General features: G+C 45.2%; 2 protein-coding genes across 3 annotated transcripts in view; one reads left to right on the top strand and one right to left on the bottom strand.

The window, feature by feature from the left end:
* CFAP43 (cilia and flagella associated protein 43) overlaps positions 1-13,611 on the bottom strand; it is a 121,855-nt gene extending 108,244 nt beyond the window's left edge. The window contains exon 1 of the mRNA XM_070057270.1: positions 13,474-13,611. The gene's annotated coding sequence lies outside the window, so the exon portion shown is untranslated. The remainder of the gene's footprint in view (positions 1-13,473) is intronic.
* Positions 66-27,191, top strand: LOC100349021 (glutathione S-transferase omega-1). Of its 2 annotated transcripts, XM_051823570.2 has the most exons (8): positions 66-125; positions 7,819-7,858; positions 9,045-9,085; positions 13,709-13,817; positions 18,459-18,681; positions 21,375-21,473; positions 25,418-25,524; positions 26,954-27,191. In XM_051823570.2, exons 3-8 carry the CDS (start codon positions 9,079-9,081, stop codon positions 27,105-27,107), a joined length of 699 nt encoding a protein of 232 aa, XP_051679530.1. In that variant the 5' UTR covers positions 66-125; positions 7,819-7,858; positions 9,045-9,078; the 3' UTR covers positions 27,108-27,191. The 2 variants fall into 2 exon arrangements, with proteins under 2 accessions (XP_051679530.1, XP_002718774.1); XM_002718728.5 differs by lacking the exons at positions 66-125; positions 7,819-7,858; positions 9,045-9,085 and adding an exon at positions 13,440-13,576.

The raw sequence follows: 27,191 nt of genomic DNA, 5'->3' as shown, positions 1-27,191 counted from the left end.
TCTCTAGAGCCGGGCGGATTGGTGAGAGCGCTGCCGAGCCCCGGCCAATGGGCAAGCGAGGCGTGAAGCAAGGGGGCGGGCCCGTTAATGCGAGAGTTTCGGTGGTGACGCTGGCCCGGGGGCAGGTAACCATAATTCAGTGTCGGTAGCAGACGGTAGTTTTGGGTGCTGGCCGTGCCAGATGCTGTTGCAAGCGCCATGCAGGCATTGTTTTATTTAATCTTCACATCCCCCATCAGGCCCGTTTTACCAATGAGGGAAAGTGTAGCCGCAGGCCAGAAAGCTGAGTGGCGCCTAAGCCCCTCACGCCCGCCTAACAATTCTCATGTGCCCTCTGCGACGTCGAGGGAGCGCACAGCTTCGGGAGGTGCCCTGGCAGAACCCATCCCATGCGATCTCCCATTCCTCGGCCTCCTTCCCTCCACTGCCCACCCCACCACCTTGCTTCTGTGAACGTTTCCAGAACCAAAATGGCGCTGCCTTTGTCAGCCCTAACAAAAATGTTAAATAAATAAAGCCAGGAGGTTATGAAGAAAGGCTTCTTAACGATTGCCTGTTGGTAGCTATCACTAAAGACTCTTCCCGGGCCATCTCACTACCCAGAAGCTTCTGCAGTCTGCCACAAACAGTACCAGCCACAGCCCCTCCTCAGCGTTGGGCCAGTACCCCAGGGCTGTGGGAATGTGTCTGCTGGCTACCCTGCTTCCAGGTCCTTGCCCCCGTATGAGATAAGAACTCTGCCGGCACCGCGGCTCACTAGGCTAATCCTCCGCCTTGCGGCGCTGGCACACCGGGTTCTAGTCCCGGTCGGGGCACCGGATTCTGTCCCCATTGCCCCTCTTCCAGGCCAGCTCTCTGCTGTGGCCAGGGAGTGCAGTGGAGGATGGCCCAAGTGCTTGGGCCCCTGCACCCGCATGGGAGACCAGGAGAAGCACCTGGCTCCTGCCTTCGGATCAGCGCGGTGCGCCGGCCGCAGTGGCGATTGGAGGGTGAACCAAAGGCAAAGGAAGACCTTTCTCTCTGTCTCTCTCACTGTCCACTCTGTCTGTCAAAAAGAGAGAGATAAGAGCAGGATTGATTGAAGGAGGGAGGATAAGTACACATTCAGACAGGCAGCCCCACCAGCAGAGAGAGAGACTGAGCTCTCCGGCCTGGCGGACCCCTGCCTTGGGTAGGGAGTGGCACCCTAATTGAATATACAAAAGAATATACAAATAGAGTGGGCATTTGGGCGAGGCTTAGTGTGGGTGATGACCCCTGGGGTAGGTTTTCGTGGCGTCTCAAATGGAGCTCCGTTTACACGTGTTCCAACATGGTGTCTTCATGGCATTGGAGGAGACTTGGGTGCAATATGGGAGAGTGGGTGGGTGTGCTGGATTGGCATGCAAGGGGGTGGAGTTAGGGCACAGGGCTAGAGGCAGACACTTCGGGAAATCTTCCAGCTTTTTTCTTCCCTGCCAGACTGACTGCCTGGCCCGGTATCAACTGTGGCCAAAGATTGTTGTTTCAGAAAAACAACATACTTGATAAAATCATCCTCTTTTTCTTGTTGTTGCAGTTTTCACGGTTATATTTAAACACAAATAAAATGTGCACTGGAGCTGGCTGTTCATTTTCTTCGCTGCACAGCCTGGCACTGGGATTGGTGACTCTGATGGCCAGCTGGGCTGCCCTCTCCGTGGAGGCTTTGTGATTCTCACCGAAGCTGCTTGATTGTGGACTAGGAACTTCTGGAAGCCAGCGGGCAGCATGAGTTTTGTTTTCTTGTTGCTTCTGTAACCAGTGTTGGACGTCAAGATCTGGCCCTTGACTCTTGTCTGCACCCTGTTAATACCTCTGAGTTTCCACCAGTTACGTTTCTTGGACCTCTTTTTTGACAACCTTGGGCTTCACTAGGGTGTCTGAAGGAGCCCGTGATGCCGAATAAAAGGTTGCCACTTCCATAGGCAGTGCCAAGGGAGAGTGGGCAATTGTTCTCATTTTTAAGATGACTGTGTCCTATCTGGGATTGCCTGAGTTCAAATTGCAGCTCCATTTCCTATTCCAGCTTCCTGCTGATGGGCCTAGGAAGGCAGCAGAAGATGACCCAAGTGTGTGGACCTGTGCCACTAACATGAGGACCCAGAGAGAGTTCCTAGCTCCTGGCTTTGGCCTGGCCCAACCCTGACTATTTCAGGCACTTGGAGAATGAACCAGCAGACAGAAGAACCATCTCTGTCTCTGCCTTTCAAATAATTAGCAATTAACAGTTTTAAAACAAAAAACAGTCTCCATTGCCTCAGCCACCTTGAATATTTCCATTGCAGTGCTCTGGTATTCCCAAATAAATACATTATTCTTAAGGGAATCTCTCTCTCTCTCTCTCTCTCCCTCTCTCTCTCTTTCTCTCTCTCTCATTCACTCTCTTACTCTCTGACTCTCTCCCTCTCTCTCTCTTTCTCTCTCTCTCATTCACTCTCTCACTCTCTGACTCTCTCCCCCTCTCTCTTTCTCTCACTGTTGATTTGGGCTATCACTTCCTTAGGTCTCCCCTTCTCATCTTACCAACTTCTCTCTTTCATTTCTTTCCCAAATATTTACTAAGCATGTCCCATGCACTCATGCCCTGGAACAAAACAGCCAATGAAACAGATTGATTTCCTTCTCCTTCCTTTTTTTTTTAAGTTTGCTATTCAGTATTTATTGTTTATTGTGCTGTCTCCATGATTTATTTGGCATTGTTTCTCTTTTTTTTTTAAGACTTATTTAATTAATTGAAAGTCAGAGTTACACAGAGAGAGAAGGAGAAGCAGAGAGAGAGAGGTCTTCCATCTGCTGGCTCACTCCCCAGTTGGCCGCAACAGCTGGAGCTGTGCCGAGCCAGGAGCTTCCCATGCAGGTGCAGGGGCCCAAGGACTTGGGCCATCTTCTGCTGCTTTCTCAGGCCATAGCAGAGAGCCAGATCAGGAGTGGAGCAGCTCGGACTCGAACTGGCGCCCATATGGGATATCGGCATGCAGGCAGCGGCTTTACCTGCTATGCCACAGTGCCAGCCCCTCTCCTTCCTTCTTGGAATTAGAGATTGGTGGGAGCCACGGAAGGGACTATATGTCCACTTCCTACACGATACAATTTTAGATTGAGATAAGAAGAGGCACATGGTATTATGAGTGCTGTGTTGGCCTGCTGACCAAGATCCTCCACTGGGCCAAGCTTCAGTCAACCTCCCAAGCCTGATTCTAGGCCCATCTGTACACTTCTTTGCAAAATCCAGTTTTCGCAGAGTCCTGCTAAGTCACTGCGGCTAGACCTGCTCCCCCTCCCATCATGTGATCATTCTCCATAACTTCTCAGGTACCTCAGAGCCTTCCCAACCTTCCAGGTGATGTCTATTCAGGTACCTGCTAGCTTTCTCATCCCACAGGTGCTGTCCACTCAGCTACCTCACAGCCTTCACAATCTCCCAGGTGATATCAATGACTCTGGCCTGTTTTCAGCAGGAATCCTGTTAGGTTAGTTTAGCCAGAATACCCTTTACCCATAATATTTTCTCTTAGTTCTTTTCTGCATTGACCTCTACTCCCACTCCTTGGCTATGAAGTCCATTCTGTATTTGGAGTTGAGCCCAAGCTGTCTCCCCCACTCAAAATCCCATTGCTGTGGTCCGTATTCTTACCTAGTGGTCCAAAGATAGAGCTTGCTTTACTGTGTTTTACAAGTACCAGTGAATACTTTGTCCTCTAACACTAATTGAATGAGCATTGTTGGGGCCGGTTGTTGTGCCCATGTGCCCTTTTCACTGAGGGTCCAAGGATGAGGAGTGCTTTCTGGAGTGAATGGAATGGACGAAGAGCAGTTTTTATAAAGGCAGTAAGGCAGCACCACAGATTGGATGAACTGAGAAGGGCAGTAGGACTGAAGTAGGAGATGGAAGGAAAACACTGCTGGTGGGTCTAAAAACGAGACCAAAGGCCAAGTGAAAGACATTAAATGGTGTTAAGCAGGGAGAGAGAGGACAAGAGCTATGTTCATAAAAGATTATTCTGGCTATAGGAGGACTATCAATAGAGTGGGAAAACAGAATAGAAATAGGAAGGTCTGTCAGGGGCCACCCCTCGGTCTAACAGGTGCATCTGAAGCAAGATTTCTCAACCTAAGCACTATTATCATTTGGAACTGGATTTGGGGTTGGGAAGGCAGGAGTCCTATCCATCACAGAATGTTTAGTGGCATCCCTGCTGGCAGCACCTCCACAGTTGGCCATCAAGAATGTCTATGGCAGGTGGGTGTTTTGCACAGTGGCTAGTATGTCTGCATCCCCATATCAGAGTTCCAGCTCGGTTAAAATCCCAGATTTGTTACTGATCCAGCTCCTTGCTAATGCAGACTTTGAGAGATAGCAGGTGATGGCCCAGGAACTTGGATCCTTGCCACCCACATGGGATTCAGACTGTGTTCTGGACTTCTGACTTTGGCTTGGCCCAGCCCTGGTCGTTGCTGGCATTGGGGAGCAAACTAATGGATGGAAGAGCTCTCTCTCTCACACACACAAGTAAATACATAAAAGTTCAATGACCCTTGGGTGCAAAATCACCTCCAGTTGAGAACTATCAAGTCAATGTATTAGAAAGTTGTTTTAGAAAGGAAAATTCAACAGGTTTGTGTGATAGATTGATAAAAGGGGGTAAGGGAGAAGAATCAAGGATGCTTATAAATTTCTGGTGAACACAATCAGACATGGTGTTTTTTTTTTCAATGACATGGGGTGAGAAAGAGTGGAGACAAATATTTCTGCCTGGAGAACTGCTGTGCTGGGGCCAGTATTCTTGCACAGCGGGCTTATCTCCTGCTAGGGATGCCCATATTCCACTTTAGAAAGCCTGGGATAGAGTCTCATTCGTGCTTCCCAACTTTCCTGCCTGTGCCCAGGAGGCAGCAAATGATGGCCCACGGACTTGGGTTCCTGCCTCCTGTGTCGGAGACCCAAATGGAGTTCCCAGTTCCTGGCTTTGCCTGGCCAAGCCCTAGCTACTGCATCATTTGGAAACTGAACCAGAAGATGGAAGATCTCTGTCTCTCTCACTCTGCTTTCAAAAAATAAATAATTAAAATCTTAAACAAAGAGCTGCTGTGCTGAAATGGGCCTGGCAAACACGTGTAGTGCTTAGAGTTGGGGAATCGCGCAAAACTGACAAAATCACATGCTTTTGAGTCATAGGGAACAGTGTACATGTATGGGAAGGGGGCCAGGGTGGGGGAGGGAGTCAAGCTCTCTTCTCCCCAGTACTTCCTAAACCCTGGGAAGTTTTTTCCCAGCCCCTCACTGCTTTGCTTATTTGTGTTTTGAACAAGCCCCCCACTCTCTCCCCTTCCCACACAACATGCACACACCTTTGACCACAACCTGAGCATTTTCAAGCCAGCCCAGAAAAGACCTGAGGAGGCTAGGCTAGTCCTACCCTGCTCTCAAATACAGTGGCTGATAGAGGATGGAGGGATGGAAATGTAGACTCTGGGGAAGTGCTCCTGACTAGAGCTGGAATTGGCTATGACTGTGGGAAGCTGAGCTTTCTCTGTGTTAGAGCAACAGAAGAAATACATAGAATCAAATTGAAATGTGATTTTGTGAGTATCTTACTTCTCAAACCCTTGGCTTTGGGTTTTGGATAAAAACAGAGGTTGCCAGCTGGGTTTTGGGGGATACTTGTGACCAACACGCACAAGTAGATGCCCAGACCTCTGCCCTGTGCCTGGTTACAGAAGGATGAGTGGGAGGGAAATCTGATCATCCCAGAGGCTAGACTGGCAAGGGTAAGTCAGGAAAATCGCTTGCAATTCTCACTCTGAAAGATATATGCATTTTAAATACAAAACCTAAGACACACAAGTTCTTCCTCTAATCAGTGACCTCAGAAGCAGTCTTGGGTTCCCTAAAGCGCAAAAATCTGTGCTCAGCACTGCTAGGAAGTACCCACTCTCCTCAACTGACCCTCCCCTTCTCCACATTTTCTCCCCTCTGCTAATCCCACCTTCCCAGTCCTGGGCAGAATTAGCCTATTTCTCAGCATGAAGTTTTTACATTTTTGTAGGAGAGTCCAGCTTGTTTGACAGAGCAAAAGGGCAGTGGTCAATTGAAGTTCATGGAGCTCTAAAACAACAACTAGCCCACAGGTTTCCGCAGAACCAACCAACCAACCAAACACAAATCTCACTTATTTCCCACTAAGAGATCATTTCTATCCTGGCTTCTGTTGAGTTCTAGCCAAGTGCTCTGAAAGATGAATTTTCCAACCATTAACTAAATTTTTCTATGTTCATTTAAACAAGAAGATTATACTGCAGACTGCAAAGTATTTCATTGGGTACATGAACAAATGATCTGTTTACTAGCTATTATTTGCTTTTTGTGAATGCTTTTATGATTATAAGAAAGTTACCTTTGGGTAAAAAGAGTATCAAGTACCAAGTACTCTGAAAAAAAGTACCAAGTGTTTGAAAACTGATTTACCATCATTCCACATTTTATAAAAAGTAACATAATAAAGGTCCTCTTCAAATCTTCAGGTTGTATCATATCAAATTCTCAAAAGTAAACCTTCTCAAAAGCAAAAACCTAAAAGTACTAAAATCCTCAATCTATTCTATTTCATATGTATTCATCTGACCTACCTTAAAGTTTTTTTTAATTTGAGAAGCAGAGACAAAGGGAGAGACAGACTTCTGAAGAGCCCCCATCTGCTGGTTCACTCCCCGAGTGCCCACAACAAAGCTCTCTGCTAGCCATCCAGGTCTCCGACCTGGGTGGTGGGGACCCAGCTGCTTGAGCCGTCACTGCAGCTTCCCAGACTTCACATTAACAGGGAGCTGGAGGCAGGTATCAAGCCCAGGTGCTATAATTGGGATAACTGCTGGGCTAAATACCTACCCCTGCCTTTCTTTTAATTTCCTTGCCCTTTGAGTCATTTCATATTGCTTTTGTTCCATTAGACTAGAGACAAAGAAATTGTTGTCCAAATAGATCCATATTCTGAGACTAAAATTTCAGTGGCAGAAAACTGGCCCAGTAAGTTTTGAATTGTGTATTTTGTTGTGTTATATGAAAAAAAAAAAAAAAACAACTTGAATCCAATAAGACAGTAAGGATGGAGTGACAAAAATATTTGAATTCACTTTATACTCACTGAGACTCGTGGTTTCAAGAAAAGAGCCCTTAATATCAAAGTCCATGGCTCCTAGACTCTCTGTGCCTTGCTAGATTATGGGGGTCCTGGCAAAGTCATTTAACACTCTGGAATCCTCTCATCTGTATAGTGAATCTGATAGCATTTCCCTACTTGCCCTCAGAGGGTTTGGGGCCATCAAATAAGAGAATACACATAAAATTACTTGTATATAAAATGTACAATTCAGTTACAGGGTCCTGCTACATAGTTTTAAGTCATTGCCCTCTGCTGTTGAGCTCTGGTAGGAGGGTGCTTCACACGCACACACACAAATCATACACCCTGTCCAAGCTGGATATATGGTAACAAGGCTATGTCATGCTTTCTTTTCTGGGTCCATAGAAGACCACTGTGGCCTAATCCTAAAAAGGAAGAGGCTTTAAACTGATAATGAGCATTGGCAATTCACATTTATGCTTTAGAGCAGTAATGGATTGGAACAGATGCATGGAAAATGAGTACTGTGAAGAAACCATCCCTGGATTTCAAAATAGTTCTGCACCAAAAATAAACTTATCTTTTAATTCCATTTTCTACAGACTTTTAGAGCTTTCCTTGCATTAGTGGTTGGTACGATCTCTTTACTAACTCATGACCAATATTTTTTCTTTTTTAGTGGGAACACAGAACAGAAAATATCGCAATGAATCTGCACGGTAAGGGTAAATACTACTTTTGGGGTGTGTGTGTGTGTGTGAGAGAGAGAGAGAAAGAAAGAGGGAGGGAGGGAGGGAGGGAGAGGGAGGACACATGAATTTGAATTTTGTCCTTTCATCATTAAATAAAATGAATTAGTTTTCCTAAGAAACAAACACAGGCAGTAAGTCCTTTAGGAGGACTATAGGTCTGTGCAAGAGACAACTGATATTTCATCAAATTGAAGAGGAACTCACAAGGTGCAAAACAGAATTCAAGAAGCTTTATTTTTATACTGATTAAAAGAGCCCTTTTAAACTCATATTTGTTATCATAAAAAAACCCTTAAGCGTATCTATCAATAGGTTTTTATCCTATCTTACCCTTGGCAGGCACAAAAAGGAAAATATAAATGACATAAATTAAGATATTCCTTCAACTTTTTCACTTTTAGAATTCAGCTCTTTGGAAAAATTTTTCAAATCAGTGCCCTAGGTGTTCACTTCCCCAACTTCTCCACCCTACAGTATTATCCTCTGTGCCAACAAGAGCATTTTAAAAGACAGCAACAATTTCAAAATTTAGTATTTCCATAATAATGCATTTAATTTGTTGTCTTTGGGATTTTGTTCCAAACCATTGATACTCACCTTGCAAGTTCAAGCATGAAATCTATTTCAAAACTGCTGTCCAGCCAGAGGTGATTTCTAAGATACGCCCCAATTTTCACAAGTGTGAAAACATGAAGAAACGTGAATATTAGAATGGATGAGACATGGTAGCAGCAAAGAGATTAAGACTTTGATGTCAGACCAGAGTTGCAAAACCAGCTCCACCATTCAAAAGTATGTTGATCTTGGTAAAATCACTTAATCTCTGGCCTGCTCTTTACTCGTCCTTGAGTTGGTAACACTGACTGTGCAGAATTCTTTCCTGTTGTTGTGAGGATTAAAGATTTTTCTGAAACATTTAACACTAATGGAAGTATGCATTCAGCAGGTACAACTGCTGCCTACATGCTGGTTTGCAACACTTTCATTTCACAATGCATCTTAAACATATTTCTGTTTCATTGGATATGGTTCTTTTATTTTTTTTCTACATAGCATATGGTCAAAAAAAGCCAATGTACAGAAAGTTTCCAAATGGCAACAGCCACCACCTCATTTCTTCCCATCTCATCCTTTCATCCTTTCTTTCCTGAAGGTTATTCCCTGGAAGTCACCTTCCACCTGAAGCAATGAAAGGTAACCAATACCTTCCAAGCACCCCTCAAGGCCAGGCAGCCTCTGTTTTCCATTCCCTTCCTTCCCCGCTGGATATAACAACCATCCTGAATTCTGTGGTTGCTGTTCCTTGCTTTTCAAATCTACCACATATGTCTATATCATAACCACCATGCGGTTTCATTTGGCTGCAAAGTTATTATGTATAGAGTCATACTGTATACCCATATGCTAGTGTTCTTACTTTTGTGGTTCGTTCTCGTTTCTGAAGTGCATTTAAGTTGATAGCTCTAGCTGTAGTCTATTAGCTTTCATCACGAATGGTTGTCCATTATATGAAAACATCAGAATTTATTTATCCATTCTACTCTCAATGCGCTTTAAATATAGATACTTTTTCTATTCAAGCTCCTTTCTTTATGGGTCATTTACTCCTGAATGGCTCCTTATGGGGAACATTATAATAATTTTTTTCCTTTGACCTCTCTAGTATTTTTACTTATTTATCCACTGTCTTTCTATGGCATCTTGTTGATGAAGGCTGCTTCTTCAGGCTATAGACTGTCACAGATTGTTAATTTTTAAGCTCACCTACAGGATAAGAGGCTTCAGCTCTTTTAAAAATATTTTAAATATTATTTATTAAACTCTGTATTAAGGAGCCGGCACTGTGGCATAACAGACAGGTAAAGCCACAGCCCGCGGTGCAGGCATCCCATAAGGCTGCTGGTTCAAGTGCCGGCTGCCCCACTTCTGATCCAAGTCCCTGAGAATTGGGAGAGCAGTGAAGGACAGCCCAAATCTTTGGGCCCCTGCACCAATGTGGGAGACCCAGATGATGTGCTTGGCCTCTGGCTTCAGCCTGGCCGAGTGCCAGCCATTGTGGCCATTTGGGAAGTGAACCAGCAGATGGAAGATATCTCTCTTCCTCTGTGACTCTGCCTTTCAAATAAATAAGTAAATATTTAAATAAAAATAAATTATGTATAAAATATTAATCTTAAACTAATTCGTAAGGGTTTTAAAACAAGTTTTTTAAAGATTTATTTTATTTATTTGAAAGAGTTACAGAGAGAGGTAGAGACAGAGAGAGAGGTCTTCCATCTGCTGGTTCACTCCCCAGATGGCTGCAATGGCTGGAGCTGTGCTGATCCGAAGCCAGGAGCCAGGAGCCTCCTTCAGGTCCCCCATGTGGGCGCAAGGGCCCAAGCACTTGGGCCATCTTCCATTGCTATCCCAGGCCATAGCAGAGAGCTGGATCAGAAGAGGAGCAGCCGGGACTAGAACTGGCACATATGGGATGCTGGTGCTTCAGGCCAGGGCTTTAACCTACTGTGCCATAGCACTGGCTCCTAAAACTAATTTTTAAACTAATATATAAGGGCTTTTTTTTTTTTTTTTTTTGACAGGCAGAGTGGACAGTGAGAGAGAGAGAGAGACAGAGAGAAAGGTCTTCCTTTGCCATTGGTTCACCCTCCAATGGCCGCCGCGGCTGGTGCATCGCGCTGATCCGAAGCCAGGAGCCAGGTGCTTTTCCTGGTCTCCCATGGGGTGCAGGGCCCAAGCACTTGGGCCATCCTCCACTGCACTCCCTGGCCACAGCAGAGAGCTGGACTGGAAGAGGGGCAACCGGGACAGAATCCGGCGCCCCAACCGGGACTAGAACCCGGTGTCCGGCGCCGCAAGGCAGAGGATTAGCCTGTTGAGCCATGGCGCCGGCTCAAGGGCTTTTTTAACTTTAAAAATGTTTTTAAGCTTTTATTTATTTATTTACTTGAGAGGTAGAGTTACAGAAAGAAAGTGAAAGACAGAAAGATCTTCCATCTGATGGTTCACTCCCCAAATGGCCGCTATAGCTGGCATGCTGCACTGATCCGGAGCCAGGAGCCAGGTGCTTCCTCATGGTCTCCCATGTGGGTGCAGGGCCCAAGCACTTGGGCCATCCTCCACTGCCCTCCAGGGCCACAGCAGAGAGCTGGACTGGAAGAGGAGCAACCAGGACAGAACCAGCGTCCCAACCGGGACTAGAACCCGGGATACAGGCGCCGCAGGCAGAGGATCTAGTGAGCCGTGGCGCCGGCCGAAAATGATTTCTTATTACCAGGACTTTTACCTCTTAATCGTCAACCAGCAGGACCAGTTCAGATTTGTTTCCACAGGTTAATTATTGACGATTACAGCTGCAAAAATAGTCAGTACTGTGCCCTTTAGCTGTGGCTAACAGCAGTGTATTTTGAGATGTCCACCTTGTTAAACACAACAAAACCACAAAGGACTGGAGATGACCTATCATAATGCCTAGCTGTAATACAGTACATAGCTCACTGAGACAGTATATTTTCAATTTACTTGATGAAATAACTTTTTTGCTTTACTTATTGATGAATTAGATCTTTCAAATCACAACAAAACATTATGCTACTCATACTAATCAGGTAACAAGAGATGCCAAGTAAAAGTTCTAAAATTACACCTTGTGAAAATTTCACTTTGGCTAATCAAAGATTTTGTTTGGTCAAGTTTAAATTATGAGGTTATTTGCATGAAGTCAGTAATGTGCTAACAGTCCTAAAAAGTGGATTTTAGGATTTAATCAAGGGCCATGTTTTAGTAGAAATGTGGTTGATGTTTTCATTAAATATCATTCATGTCTTGCTGCTTATGCAGTTAAACAGAAATAAGAAATAATAAAAAAACCACTTATTTAACATCTACTGTAATCCAAGCAATGTTCCAAGGACTTTTGGTATATTAACTAATTTAATCTTTCCTCTGAGACTATAAGGGAGGCATTGAGTATTTGCTACCCCATTTTCCAGATGAGCAAAATGAAACACAAAGTTGAGCAATTTGCCCATGTACATGTGGTTAAAAGGGGGCTGTTATGGGTAAACTGGGGCCTGCTCAAACCCTACACACCGATGGCCTAACCCTCAGCACCTCAGAACGAGACCCTGTTCGGAAATAGGGTTGTTGCCCGTGTAATTAAATTAAGCAGGGTCATGCTGGAGTGTGGCCCTCTTCCAGTTTGACTGAATCCTGATTTTTGACAAAGAAAGGTTTGGGTGGAGACATGAACACCCTGGAGTCCACCAGTCCTGGGAGGAAGGCAAGCCGAAGTGTTGCCTGCACATCCGGGGACACCAAAGAGTGACTCAAACAGCAGACGCGTGGGACACAGTTCCCCTCACGGTCCTCAGGGGGAAGTGGCTCTGCTGACACCTTCACCGTGGATTTGTAGATTCTGGAACCATGAGAGAGCAGAATGCTCTTTAACCTACTTTACGGGCATGGAGCCAGCATCAGAACCCGCAGGGAGCTCCAAGACTTCGGGTTCATAGCCTTCCTGACCCTTCCCTAAAAACACGGACCTCCTCCCCCGGCCCCTCCACCAGCACAGAAGTTACCAGCCTTCAAGTTCAGCCGAAGAAGTCAGAGCAGCCGTTTTCCTTATTTATATCACGGTGCCCTCAAACCCCTCTTTTCTTAACCCCCGAGTCACAAGGGCCCTGTTCAAGCCCACCCTGCCGCCGGACCCTTCTCTATCCACCACTCAGCCCACCTGCCTGAGCGCCCTGGGAACCCAAAGAGTAGGAGCTCGCTGAAAGCAAGGCTGTCAGTCTGGGTTAATGCCGCGTTTGTACTCTTTCCTTTGGATCATGCGTCCTCATGGGTGACAGTAGGGACAATGGCCCTCCCAGCAGTCGCATCAAGCTAGCACTGGCGGCAGCGAGCTGGAGGACTGCAGCGTTTGGAGAGCGCGTCCCGGAACCTTCGGCGAGGCAGGAACGCGGCCGCGGGCCTGAACTTGGGAAGCCTTGGGACCGAGCGGCAAGGCGCCAGCTCCAAGGCGCGCCCCAGCGGCTGGAACTGGGAGTTGGGGGGTGGTGGTGGTGGTGGTGGTGGTGGTGGTGGTGGTGGTGGTGTGTGTGTGTGTGTGTGTGTGTGTGTGTGTGTGTGTAGGTCAGGGCTTGGGGTCCCCGAGTAGAGGGACGACGGAGATAGTGGTGGGGATGGGGTGGGTTGAAGGTTGTGGCTTCCGAGGACTTTGAATTTCTGGTGCGTGTCCCCAAGCCCGCGGCTCTGCACCAGCACACTTTGGTGCAACAGCCACCCGTAAAGTTTTAAAAGCGGACGCGTAAAATGCGGAAGGCGGGCCTGGGCCCAGCGCATCCGGGTGGCTGTCTGGGTCACGCTTGTCTCTATGGGCTCCTTCCTGCAGAAGGGGCGAAAAGGAGGTTCCGCGCGTTTGCTTCCGCGCTCCGAGTGCCCGGGGTCCTAGGAACGCGATCGGGCAGAGCAGGTGGCAAGTCGGGCGGGCACTTGAGAGCGGGGAAGGGAAAACAGGGAGGGGACAGGGTAAACAGGAGGGGTTAGGGGGAGGAGGGAGGAGAAAGGGAGGGGTCTACCTCTTATAAATTCGGCGCCTGCGAAGTCCGGAGTCTGCGGCCTAGGAGCTCAGCTTGCCGGTTACCAAGATGTCCGGGGACGCAACCAAGAGCCTTGGGAAGGGTAAGGCCTGTGTCCGTGCTTCCCTGAGTCGAGCGAGGCTGCTCCGTCCGGGTGCCAAGCTGCCCGGGAGGCTGGGGGATGGGGGTCCCCGCTGCTCGTCCCGCGGTGACCGTCTCTGTTTCTGACCCACAGGAAGCCCGCCCCCAGGGCCTGTCCCGGAGGGCGTGATCCGCCTCTACAGCATGAGGTTCTGCCCGTTTGCGGAGAGGACGCGGCTGGTCCTGAAGGCCAAGGGAATCCGGTGAGAGCCCCGGAGCCGCCTTCCCGGCTCTGCGTGGGGACCTAGCAAGTCGCGGCCCCTTTCCCCCGCGGGGTGGAGGTCGGGCGCGTCTCGGGCTGCTCCAGTCTGGGTGCCCTCCTGGAAGAACCAGCCGGTGCGTGGATGAGGAAAGCGGGGGCTCGGGTACCGCTAGGACTTGGCCACCGTCGCGCACTGTTAGGATCCCTATTAGCACCTGCAGCGGCTGACTTTGCGCCGCCGTTGGCTTCCGACTCCTGTCCAGGGTCCTTGGTTCCACCGGCCTGAGCTTTCCCATTCCTGTCCTGCTTATTCTGTTCTCTGTTATTCTGAATATGATGGTACTTCCAGAAGTTAGTGGGAACTGGAATTAAAAGCTGTTTATTTTTGGTGTAAAAATGTTTGAAATTCACACAGACACGGGATCTTTAAAATGTTCATGGGGGCTGGTGCTGTGGCGTAGTGGGCTAAGCCTCTGTGACGCCAGAATCCCTTATGGGCGCCGGTTCGTGTCCCGGCTGCTCCTCTTCCAGTCCTGCTTTCTGCTATGACCTGGGAAAGCAGTGGAAGATGGCCCAAGTGCTTGGGCTCCTGCACTCGCATGGGAGACAGCTCCTGGCTTCGAATCGGCTCATCTCAGGCCCTTGCAGTGATTTGGGGAGTGAACCATGGGTGGAAGACCCTTCTCTCTGTCTCTCCCTCTCTCTGGAACTCTACCTCTTAAGTAAATAAATGAAAATCTTTTTTAAAAAGTTCATGAAAATGCACATTCTGAAAAAAAATGCATGGATTTCAAAAAGTTTTTGCACCGATATAAATACCTGTTAAGTCCATTTTTTTCCCATCGACAACAGTTTGAAGAACCTTCCTATATGGGCAGTAATTGATCACAGGGCAGAGTTCAGACCATGGCCCTTCTGGCCTTGTTAGCCCAACTGTACATGCTCCTGTAGCATAGGTTGTTGGTTTAAGACACACTATTTGAATTAGTATAGTTATTGAACTATGGGTTATCTACAGGCAATGGGCAGGTTTCTGATACGTTTCCAATGACTCATAGATTCTTTTTAAACATTTATTAGATACCTGAAATGGGAAGGCTCTGTAGATGTTTAAAGCATAGCCCTCCCTGCCTCTCCCATTCTTAAAGGATCTTTCAACTGTGTCCTCAGGGTTTTTGTAAAGTAATCTTGGTCTTTCTGGTGTAGAGTTAGGCAGACAATTATTTTCCCTAAAAAGAAATGCAGGATGCATTCTAAGAAAAACACAAGTTATTTTTGGATTAGTCATGAGTTCACTAAGATTTGCATCTCACTTGGATGAAATCATGATCTGAATACACAAACACCCACTATTTACTGATGTTTACACAAAACTGTAATATTTCTTTATTAGTTGGAACTCTGATCGCAACAGAAATATACTTCAACTGGGCTGAAAAGACATTTCTTGTCTCAGGTTTGAAAGGTCCAGGGGCAGGACCCCGCTGGACTCTGGGGCACAAGGTCCTGGGTTATTTGCGTCCTTCTGAAAACAACCTGACTTTATTTGCTGGGACGCTTTTCCAAAGGAAAATCAAAAATTATTTTCCCATAATAGTGTTTGTGAACAACAGAGCTCTACTGCATTCGTGGATCAGTTTTAAGTCAGAACTCCAGGAGATTTTCACTAGGGAAGTACTTGATTTTTATTACATGATATAACCGAACAAAGCATGATTTTTCTCTTCAATGTTCATCTTCCAATTTGTTGGGACAGGTGTGTTGCCTGTTGGCTTACAATGCCAGGCTACCAGAAATGTTCTCAGACTTCTTTATCACAAAAGCCCAGGACATACTTTCTGTTTTGCACAGCCTGAATCTTCAGAAACCTTGGTAATTAGTTGGCAGGGAGTCTTGTTTTTCTTGCAGTTGGTGGTATTGAAATGTCTAGTATTCTGTCAGCACATGGACCTTCTCTTTTTCTCTCTCTGTCCCTTACCACATACATCCATGTTATATATGATGTTTGAATTGGTTATTCCTTTGTTTCTGGGGTGGGGGTTGGGGGGTGGGGGGAGAGTGGAGGGTTACACTTAAATCTTTAGACTAAATGCTGTTTTTTTTTTAACATTTATTTAATGAATATAAATTTCCAAAGTACAGCTTATGGATTACAATGGCTTCCCCCCATAACGTCCCTCCCACCCGCAACCCTCCCCTTTCCCACTCCCTCTCCCCTTCCATTCACATCAAGATTCATTTTCGATTCTCTTTATATACAGAAGATCAGTTTAGCATACATTAAGTAAAGATTTCAACAGTTTGCTCCCACACAGAAACATAAAGTGAAAAATACTGTTTGAGTACTAGTTATAGCATTAAATCTCAATGTACAGCACACTAAGGACAAAGATCCTACATGAGGAGTAAGTGCATAGTGACTTCTGTTGTTGACTTAACAAATTGACACTCTTGTTTATGGCATCAGTAATCACCCTAGGCTCTTGTCATGAGCTGCCAAGGCTATGGAAGCCTTTTGAGTTCATCGACTCTGATCATATTTAGACAAGGCCATGGTCAAAGTGGAAGTTCTCTCCTCCCTTCAGAGAAAGGTACTTCCTTCTTTGATGACCCATTCTTTCCACTGGGATCTCACTCGCAGAGATCTTTCATTTAGGTTTTTTTTTCCCCCAGAGTGTCTTGGCTTTCCATGCCTGAAATACTCTCATGGGCTTTTCAGCTGGATCCGCATGCCTTAAGGGCTGATTCTGAGGTCAGAGTGCTGTTTAGGACATCTGCCATTCTATGGGTCTGCTGTGTATCTCACTTCCCATGTTGGATCGTTCTCTCCCTTTTTTATTCTAGTATTTGCAGACACTATTCTTGTTTATGTGATCCCTTTGCTTCTTAGTCCTATCATTATGATCAATTGTGAACAGAAATTGATCACTTGGACTAGTGAGATGGCATTGGTACATGCCACCTTGAAGGGATTGAACTGGAATCCCCTGGTATGTTTCTAACTCTACCGTTTGAGGTAAGTCAGCTTGAGCATGTCCCGAATTGCACATCTCTTTCCTCTCTTATTCCCACTCTTACATTTAACAGCAATCACTTTTCAGTTAAGTTTCAGCACTTAAGAATAATTGTGTATTGATTACAGTATTCAACCAAAAGTATTAAGTAGAACAAACAAACAAAAATACTAAGAGGGATAACATATCAAGTTGCTCATCAACAGTCAGGGCGAGGGCTGATCAAGTCACTGTTTTTCATAGTGTTCATTTCACTTTCACAGGTTTCCTTTTTGGTGCTCAGTTAGTTGTCACCTTTCAGCGAGAACATGTGGTATTTGTCCCTTTGGGGTTGGCTTATTTCACTCAGCATAATGTTTTCCAAATTCCTAACAGGGATCACTTTTCAGTTAAAATTTAAACACCTAAGAATAATTGTGTGTTAGTTACAGAGTTCAACCAATGGTACTAGAACAAAAAAAAGTACTAAAATGGATAAAGTATTACATTGTACATCAACTGTCAGGACAAGAGCTGAATAAGTCACTGTTTCTCATAGGGTCCATTTCACTTCAAAAATGCTGTTTTAGGTATTTCTGTGGCTGCTGTAGCTTACTGTTGAGCATTCTGTTCTATTGAACACTTACCCAGCATTGACAGTTACATGGATCTGGCTTTCACAATTACATGACCCTTTATATTCTCTTAGTTCCTTTATAATCTTTTAGGTAAGATATAAAATCTAATTATAATCTGAATCGTATAGCCTGGACGTGACCTGTTTTTCCTCTTTTTTGGTTTATTTTGTGATTTACTCATGTAATATTTTGAAAAACATATCAACACATGATGATTTAATCTGAACATTTAGCAGTTGACTTTTGGGATTCCTTGTGAAAAGCAGGGACTTTTTCTGTTCAAATGAGCAAAATGAATTGAATTTTACCATGTTAATTCTTATCCAGTGGGTAGACAGAAAATATGGTATAAAAATAATGGAATACGGGCCAGCGCCGTGGCTCAATAGGCTAATCCTCCGCCTTGTGGCGCCGGCACACGGGTTCTAGTTCGGTCGGGGCACCAGATTCTGTCCCTGTTGCCCCTCTTCCAGGCCAGCTCTCTGCTATGGCCTGGGAGTGCAGAGGAGGATGGCCCAAGTACTTGGGCCCTGCACCCGCATGGGAGACCAGGAAAAGCACCTGGCTCCTGGCTTCGGATCAGCATGATGCACCAGCCGCGGCGGCCATTGGAGGGTGAACCAACGGCAAAAGGAAGACCTTTCTCTCAGTCTCTCTCTCTCTCACTGTCCACTCTGCCTGTCAAAAATTAAAAAAAAAATAATGGAATACTAATCCATTTTTTTAAAAGAGGAAATTCTACAGTATGTGACAAAATGGATTGAGCTTGAGGACATGATGCTAAGCGAATTGTCAGACCCAGAAAGACACGCACTGCATGACTTCCCTTATAGGAAGCATCTGAAATAGTCAAATTCACAAAACCAAAGCCTGGAGTGGAAGGAATCAAGGCAGAACTGACTCCTAAAGCTGTAGTCTGCTCACCTAAGTGAGTGACAGGAGCAGTGAAAATTCACCCAAAGGTACAAAATATGTTTCACTCTCTTCATAGTCTTGTTATCTGTCTTTCAGTCATGAAATCATCAATATCAACCTAAAGAACAAGCCTGACTGGTTTTTTAAGAAGAATCCCCTTGGACTGGTACCAGTTCTGGAAGACAGTAAGGGGCAAGTGGTCTACGAATCTGTCATCACCTGTGAATACCTGGATGAAGTGTATCCAGGGAAGAAGCTGTGGCCAGAGGACCCCTATGAGAAAGCTCGCCAGAAGATGATCTTTGAGGTGTTCACCACGGTGTGTGCATAAGACATTTCAACTATTTGAAAAACCCATGTGTTTTTAGCTAAGTCAGTATTGCCATGTATGGTTCAGTGACTTGGGAGAGTAAAGCAAAACAGGATTTGAGGCTCATGTCGGCTTGATGTATCCTGCAAGTCATGGTTGTCCCTCTCCACTTTCCCAACCATTTGTATTCCAGCCACACTGGACTCTTTCCAAATGTGGCAACTTCTCTGGCAACCCTTGTGAGAATTCCTCCCTCTCCTCACTCTGCCTGGTTACATCCAATCATCTTTGGTGAGCCTGCTTGGACACTGCTGCTTGTCTGGGCTGGTTAGGGCTCTAGGTCTCTGTCCCCATGTGTGCTAACCTTTCCTGGTCCATGTAGGAGGAACGTGTAATCTCTTGCCTTCTTGCCTGTGTGCTGCCTAGGGAATGCGAGCTCCTTGAGAGTGAGGGCTGTGTTCTCATCACTGTTGGTTCACTGTCTAGGTCTGTGACTGGCTCTGCCAACCATCTAGTTGTGGGACTCTGAGCAGGTTGTTACTTACTTCTCTATGCTTTAGTTCATCATTTTAAAGTAGGCATAATCATGTTCCCACCTCATAAGGTAAGAATCCATTAACATAACTTGCCCAGAGGGGTAGCTGGTTAGCCTGGCAGTTAAGATGCCAGTTAAACATCCGTGTTCCATGTATTGGAGTGCCTAAGTTTGATACCTAGCTCTGGCTCCCAATTCTAGCTTCTAGGTAACACTCCCCTGGGAGGTAGCAGGTAATGGCTCAAGTGAGTTGAGTTACTGCCTCCCACTTTTGGCCCAGCCCAGCCCCAGCTATTGCCTTCCCCTCCTTCTCTGCCTCTCAGATTAAGAAAAAAATGTGTATTGTTAAAAGACCCAGAGCAGAGTCTGATGCATGGTTCCTGCTCAGTCAACTATCATTCTTACAGCCACAGTATCTAGCAGTGAGCACCCACTGTGTTGACAAGTCTCAGCTGACTCAATGGCATTCCTGTAGAATAACTGTTTGTATCAAGTAGCAGCAATGTGGATTAGCTAAAAAAAATAGTATTAACAGAGAAATGACTAACTTATGTGTGTTTAGATGCCAATAGCAGCAAATGTCTTGTGATCTGGGTGGTCACTATATAAAAGAATACCTTTGTATTCCTCAGAAATGGTTAAAAAAATACCCAGAAGATGGGAGACGTATAAATCCTGTTTTCGGAGACATTGCAAATGGAGGGGAATGAGAAGGGAGAACTCTGGCTTAGTAGGATCAAGGTGAATAGTGGTAATGGCTGCTATCAACATTGATGGAAGGGAAATAGGGCACCTGCAAATGCTAGAGAGCCTAAAATTAGCAACAAGAGATTCACCATGTTGTCTAGAAAGAAAATGAGCATGAAAAGTAAGAGATGCCCATCAATACTTTCTTGCTCACTTTCAGGAAAAGGGTGGCCTCATTACACAGTCCTGCCCTTGGGTCCTGGATGACTCATGAGACCACCTCCTGCTCTGCCACACCTGGCCAATCATCTCCTTGGAACTTGGAAACGAGACATAAAAAATTAAGATAGTAAAGGTGTTAAGCTTTGGATCTGTATGTCACATTAAGAAAATAAATTTTAGGGAGGCAGAAATTAAGAGCATTACAAAAGGACTGTTGTTGGAAAACAACCTGGAACAGATATTTAAGAAAGGCAGAGGAAAGACTAGGGAGGCCCAGGTGGGAATGTGCACAGAAATGCTGCCTGCAAACCATCACATTCCAGGAGGACAAGCTGTCCTGATGTTAATGGGCTTTCATGTGATTCTTCTGGTTTTTCACAAGCACCTGTTTACTTAGACTGGGATCAGTGGACTTGACTCTTGTTGTGAGATCAGATCAAAAACCAAAGTATTAAGACACAGAAACATCTCCATCACAAGCATGAGAGCAGCTGCTGCCACTATGCCTGCCCACTCTTTGGGTAATCAGTCCCTTTTGAATAGTCTTCTTGTGTCCTCCAGAAATCTGAAAAATTCTTTTCCCTTAGCTCCCTTTTCAGCCAGAGCCAAGACTGTGACCTTGGTTCTTCAGATACATGCCTGGTGGAGTCCAATACAGGGATGAGCAGTGTGAGGAAAGGGGCTTGGTGGGGGTCATTAGTTCTGCTGGTGAGTGGCAACAGAGCTTCCACCTTTCAGGAACACTGCTGGTTGCAATATTAAATTGCAGAGTAGAAATGGCATTGGTGGTAGAGGCATTAGTAGTTACCAGAGTCTGATTTCTGGTAGCAACACAAACTGTGGCATCTAGTGCTCAGCTGGCAGGGGTAGCAGTGGTACTGCCCATTAGCCCGGTTCTCAGAGTGATTTTGGAATGTTCTATCCTAATTCCAAGCCTCATCTGTTCAGCCTCCCAACAATTCAATGAGCTACTCCACGTCCTTGTAAGTTAATTTTGTCTCATAAATGCAAAGTGGCTTCTATTATTTGCAACTCATAAAATCCCAACCAATGCAAGATCTTAGGTCACAAAACTGTATCTAAACTCAGCTCATAGCCTCCAGGAACACAGGGACTTGGGGGCACCCTTGATGTTTTAGAACACCTTGAAGCCAGGACTATGAGAATGTTATGTTTTTATGTGGAATAGATGATATACGTAGCCTCATAAATTTATAATGTAATTTATAGATAAACTATGATGTTATTTTCTATCTAGATACCACCTTTGTCATCAAGCTACACTAGAAAGCACAAAACTGAAGACTGCTCTGGCCTAAAAGAAAACTTGCGCAAAGAATTCAGCAAACTAGAGGAGGTAATCATTTCTCTTGGCTATTATCAGCATAAATAATACTCTCTATCTACTTTACCTTCTATACTTTTCTTCATACTCCCATCTCCTAAGTCACTTCTCTGGCAACTAGAAATAGTGCCAAATACACAATAGTTAAGACACTGGATGCCAGCACCCTATATCAGAGAACCTGGGTTTGAGAGTCAGCTCCACTTCTGATTCCAGTTTCATGCTGATGTACATCCTGTGAGGCAGCAAGTGGTGGCTTAAGTACTTGTGTTCCTGCCCACCATCCTGGGAGACCTGGATTGAGTTCCTGGCTCCTGGTTTCAGCTTGACCCAGCCTTACCCCGATTGGTGCAGGCATTTGGAGAGTGAACCAGCTGATAAAAAGATCTTTCTTTATCCATGTCTCTTTTTCAAAGAAAGAAAATAAATAATATCAAGTAAAAATTTTAGTTTATAACAGATTGCTATAAGCAATTCTACTTAAGAAACAAACTAAAAACACTTTTAAAATATATTTATGTATTTACATATTTACTTGAAAGATAGACAAAGACAGAGAGAGAGAGAGAGAGAGGGGAGAGAGAGATCCCATCTACTTCATTCCCCGAAGGCCCACATCTGAGGCTGAGCCAGGCCAAAGCGGGAGCCAGGAACTCAGGGGAAGTCTCCCATGTGGGTGGCAGGGGCTCAGGCCGTCACGGCCGCCTCCCAGAGAGTACATTTTCAGGAAGCTGGAAGCTGGAGTGGAGCAGGGGTGTGAACCAGGCCCTCTGATGGGCTGTGCATCCAGAGCACTGTCTTAATTGCTGCCCCAAACGTCTGCCCTGCCTGTCCTCTAAAAAATACTTTCGCTGTGGGATCTCTTCTCAAATATTTTGTTCCACTGGCATTCAAATAACAAGGAAAAAAGGAAATATTGCATGTTTCCATAATTTGCTGCATGTTTCTATTTTTTCATGCTTATTTCCTGTCCTTGTCCATATATGTAAAACAAAAATAATCTAACCTAACTGTAATCAGGACATAGCTATAATCTGTTTTTCTTCCACTTGTTACAAAACAAACATTTCCTACCACAAATACATTGCCACGAATCATACAGCCCCCTGGGGAAGTCCAGATGCATTTACCTCCTTTTGTGGGGAGCTGTTCATTTGAGCTTTTAAGCCTTGGAACATTTCACCCACACTCAGCCTGAGGTTTCTGCTGAGGTAAGGCAGAGTTGCTCTTTAATAGGGATGCATCCTAACATTTTATCAGTAAGCGCAAAGTTTGCTGTAGTTTTTCATGAAATCTGTTGTTCTTTTTTATTGCTCATTTTCTAATTTTTAAAGAAGTCGTGAATGGATGTTGAATTCTACTGAATTTTTTTTCTGAATCTGTTACATATATTGAATGTTCACGGAACTTTTCTCCTTTAGTCTGGTGAACAGAGTGATATATTTTTTGGTGTTGAATCATTGGGGAATTATTGAGATAAACCCTACTTGTTCTCAATGGATTTTCATATATAGTGCAGTTAATTCATTGTTGAGATATTTTTGAATGCGTTCATAAATGAGGTTGCCCCATACTTTTCTGTTATTATATTTTTATTTGGATTTGGTACCAAGGATATGCTAACTTCTTGAATAGATTGGGTACTTTTCCCTATTTATCTAGTATCTGATACTATTTAATAGTGATTGGCTATTTCTGTAAAACATTTAAGTCTGGTGTCTTTTACAGGGGCAGATTTTTTTCATTACTGGCTCGATTTCTTTAATAGTAATTTATTTGAATCAGTTTTGAAATTTATATTTTTCTGCTGGACAGTGTGAGAGCTGGAAAGACATAGGTCATATTCTTCAGATGATTACAGCTTAGCAGTAGACACAAGACAAACAGGTAGTTATAAACAACCGATCTACAAAGCAGAATGTTTTATGAGCCCTGAGAAAAACTGTGGCAGTTGTTTATAGAAGGAAAATTGGTTTGGTGTTAGTTTAATTAGTCAGATAATATTCTGTTTCTCCCTTTAGCAAAACTTTAATGCCAATTCATCTTAAAGTTGGTGGTGATACAACTTGTGTGTGGTTTCAAATAACTGTTATCTGCATAATAATAATCTATTACTAGCATCTTGAATACATTTTTAAATGAAAAACTGCCTGCAGTGAATTATCCAAAGCATAAAAGTAAAGCTTAAAGAATTTTCCCAATGCAAACATAGCCATGGGACCAGCATCCATATCAAGAAACAGATTATTGCCATTTTTCTATTTTATACAAGTAGAGTAATATATAAGGACTTTTGGATCTGGCTTTCTTCATTCAGCATTAGGTTTATGAAGTTCATCTATGCTGTAGGTAGTTCCTTCCTAACCTTGATAGTGTTCCAGAGTAGGACTATTGATCCAGCTTACTTCTGACAGACAGTACGCATTTCCGCATGTGGGATATTACAAATAGTGCTGGAGTGTGCATGTTACACTTCCAAGTGGAACTGCTGGGTTATAGAGCACGCTGTTAGCCTTAGCATTCTGGGAAGACATGCTTGGACCTATTCATACTCCTACCAGCAGGGGCTCCATACCTCACTAACTTCATCTTGTCCAGTTAGTCATTCTGTTGGATGTGCAGTGGTACGCATTCTGGTTTTAATTTGCATTTCCCTGGTGACTAGTGAAGTTTTTTTTTTTTTATTTGACAGGTAGAAGTATAGACAGTGAGAGAGAGAGAGAGAGAGAGAGAGAGAGAGAGAGAGAGAGGTCTTCCCTGTTTTTTCACTCCCCAAATGGCCACCACGGCCAGCGCTATGCCGATCTGAAGCCAGGAGCTTCCTCCTGGTCTCCCATGCGGGTGCAGGGGCCCAAGCACCTGGGCCATCCTCCACTGCCCTCCCAGGCCACAACAGAGAGCTGGACTGGAAGAGGAGCAACCAGGACTAGAACCCGGCGCCCATATGGGATGTTGGCGCTGCAGGCGCAGGATTAACCAAGTGAGCCACGGCGCTGGCCCCACTAATGAAGTTTAACACCTTTTCAAATGATTATTGGCCATTAAGATGTGCTCTTTTGTGAAGTTCAAGTTTTGCTCATTTTTCTCACAGGATGTTTGCCTGCTTTCTTACTGATTCCCAGGAATTCTTTGTATATTCTGAACACTAGTCCTTTGTGTCGCTCCCCCTCTTCGTGGAGGAGCAACACAGAACCCTGCCTAGGCTTCATATCCGAGTCACGGCACCATTATGTCGCTCCCCCTCTTCGTGGAGGAACAACACAGGACCCTGCGCTGTTCTTTCGTCTGCTCGGCCCTCCCCGGGTTTGCTGCTGGTTCTTCCCGGGTTGGCTACTATCCCTTCCACCTCCGTGGAAGGGCAGTTCCCCCTGGCCGCATTCCCCACTTCCGCAGGGGAGCCGGCCGGGTCTCTCGGGGGCTGCACGGGTTCCCTTTAGATGTTCCCCATAGATGTTCCTGGTGCATGCCGTCTCTCTCCTCCTTTATAGTCCTCCTCCGCCAATCCCAACTCAGCTGCCCACACGCCGAGTACGCTGCTCTCCTCCAATCAGGAGCAAGTCCTACAGTTTATTAGTTGAACTGGAGGCAGCTGTGCGGAAGCTGTTTACTTCTCTCCCAGCGCCATATTGTGGGAGAGCAGATGCATAGAATAAGTCCTAATTCCAGTAACTCAGTCTAGTCCGGTTTGCTCCCCACACTTTGGATTAAAAAGCTTTGTACCCTGTGGCTTTTTTATGTTCTCCATTTGCCAGCTCCATTTTGCTGATTGTTTTTGCTTCATCCCAGACCAAATGATTCTAAAGCTGTTCAAGCTTTTTGATCAGACAGAAACCCAAATTGTCTGTCAGGGTAAAAGCCACTGCTCTCACCTGCTGTACTTCATTTGCCTTCATTGTTTCTGATGACGAATTTTACCAGATGCATAACTAAGTACTCTTGTTCTGTTTAATGTTCAGATTCTGGCTAACAAGAAGACAACCTTCTTTGGTGGCAGTTCTGTCTCTATGACTGATTACCTCATCTGGCCCTGGTTTGAACGGCTGGAAGGACTGGAGTTAACTGAGTAAGATATTTGAATATTTTGTGTATAATTTAGGATGAAAGTTGGAATTGTGTATATTGACCTTTTTTTTTGAACAAAAGTTGAAATATTTAATACAGCTGGTGTGAGTGCAAAGAGCAGACAGGAGGAGAGTCTTAGTCAACTCAAGGCATGTCAAATCCTTACACTCATTACTCCTTCCCATCCCTGGCGGTCTGGGGATTTATGTGACATGTTTTAAATTTACTCTCCTTCCTGGTTAAAAACTCCTAAGGACGCATATTTTTATACGAGTGTTGTTGCAGGTTTGTATGGCCAATGCTACCTCCCAGTTAGCAGTAACATCCCCACACTACTTCCCAAATTCCTCAAATTTGGCAGCCACCCTGGTTTACTCCCACTTCTTAGAGCTACTCAGGGTTACTTTTGGTTACAAGGTAGCAGTAGATTAATTAATATATAACATTCTTGGTGTCAAGTTCTCTTTAAAAATATTATCAGGCCAGCGCCGCAGCTCACTAGGCTAATCCTTCGCCTTGTGGCGCCGGCACACCGGGTTCTAGTCCCGGTTGGGGCGCCGGATTCTGTCTCGGTTGCCCCTCTTCCAGGCCAGCTCTCTGCTGTGGTCAGGGAGTGCAATGGAGGATGGCCCAAGTACTTGGGCCCTGCACCCCATGGGAGACCAGGATAAGTACCTGGCTCCTGCTATCGGATCAGTGTGGTGCGCCGGCCGCAGCGCACCGGCCACGGCGGCCATTGGAGGGTGAACCAATGGCAAAGGAAGACCTTTCTCTCTGTCTCTCTCTCACTGTCCACTCTGCCTGTCAAAAAAAAAAAAAAAATTATCAGTCTCAGCTTGGCCCAAGTTCTCATGCTAGCTGAGCAAGTCACTTCACCTGAAGTCTCAGATTCCTTTCCTGTAAAACAAAGACCTCCACAATATCTTTCAAATCTAATATTATATAACCACATGCGTTTTAAGGAATTACTGTTAAATTCTTTAAAATGTTGGGGGAGGGGCCGGCACCGTGGCTCACTTGGTTAATCCTCTACCTGCGGCACCGGCATCCCATATGGGCACCAGGTTCTAGTCGTGGTTGCTCCTCTTCCAGTCCAGCTCTCTGTTGTGGCCCGGGAGGGCAGTGGAGGATGGCCCAGGTGCTTGGGCCCCTGCACCCGCATGGGAGACCAGGAGGAAGCACCTGGCTCCTGGCTTTGGATCGGCATAGCTCCAGCCATAGCAGCCATTTGGGGGTGAACCAATGGAAGGAAGACCTTTCTCTCTTTCTCACTGTCTAACTCTGTCAAATAAATTAAAATAAATAAATAAATAAATAAAAGGTTGGGGGAAACACATCAGCACTTCAGTGATGTGATGATATATGAGAGATTACGATGCCATTCTTAGCATAACCTAGCTCACACCTTTGATTCTCTCCTCCTCCTGCAGTTGTCTGGACCACACCCCCAAACTCAAGCTCTGGATGGCAGCCATGAAGAAAGATCCCACAGCAGCAGCACTCCTTCTTAACGTGAATCACCAGCGCCATTTCTTAGAGCTGTACTTAAAGAACAGCCATGAGGCCTGCGACTATGGGCTCTGAAGGAGGCAGGAGGCAGGAGGCAGCAACAGAGCTGTAGCTGATGTTTCCCTTGACTAATAAAAGAACAACAACGCTTTTATTTTA

This window comes from Oryctolagus cuniculus, chromosome 15 (assembly GCF_964237555.1).
Source record: "Oryctolagus cuniculus chromosome 15, mOryCun1.1, whole genome shotgun sequence".
Classification (NCBI taxonomy): Eukaryota; Metazoa; Chordata; class Mammalia; order Lagomorpha; family Leporidae; genus Oryctolagus; species Oryctolagus cuniculus.
Note: the sequence above shows the minus strand (reverse complement) of the source record. Positions and strands in the feature narration are given on the sequence as shown.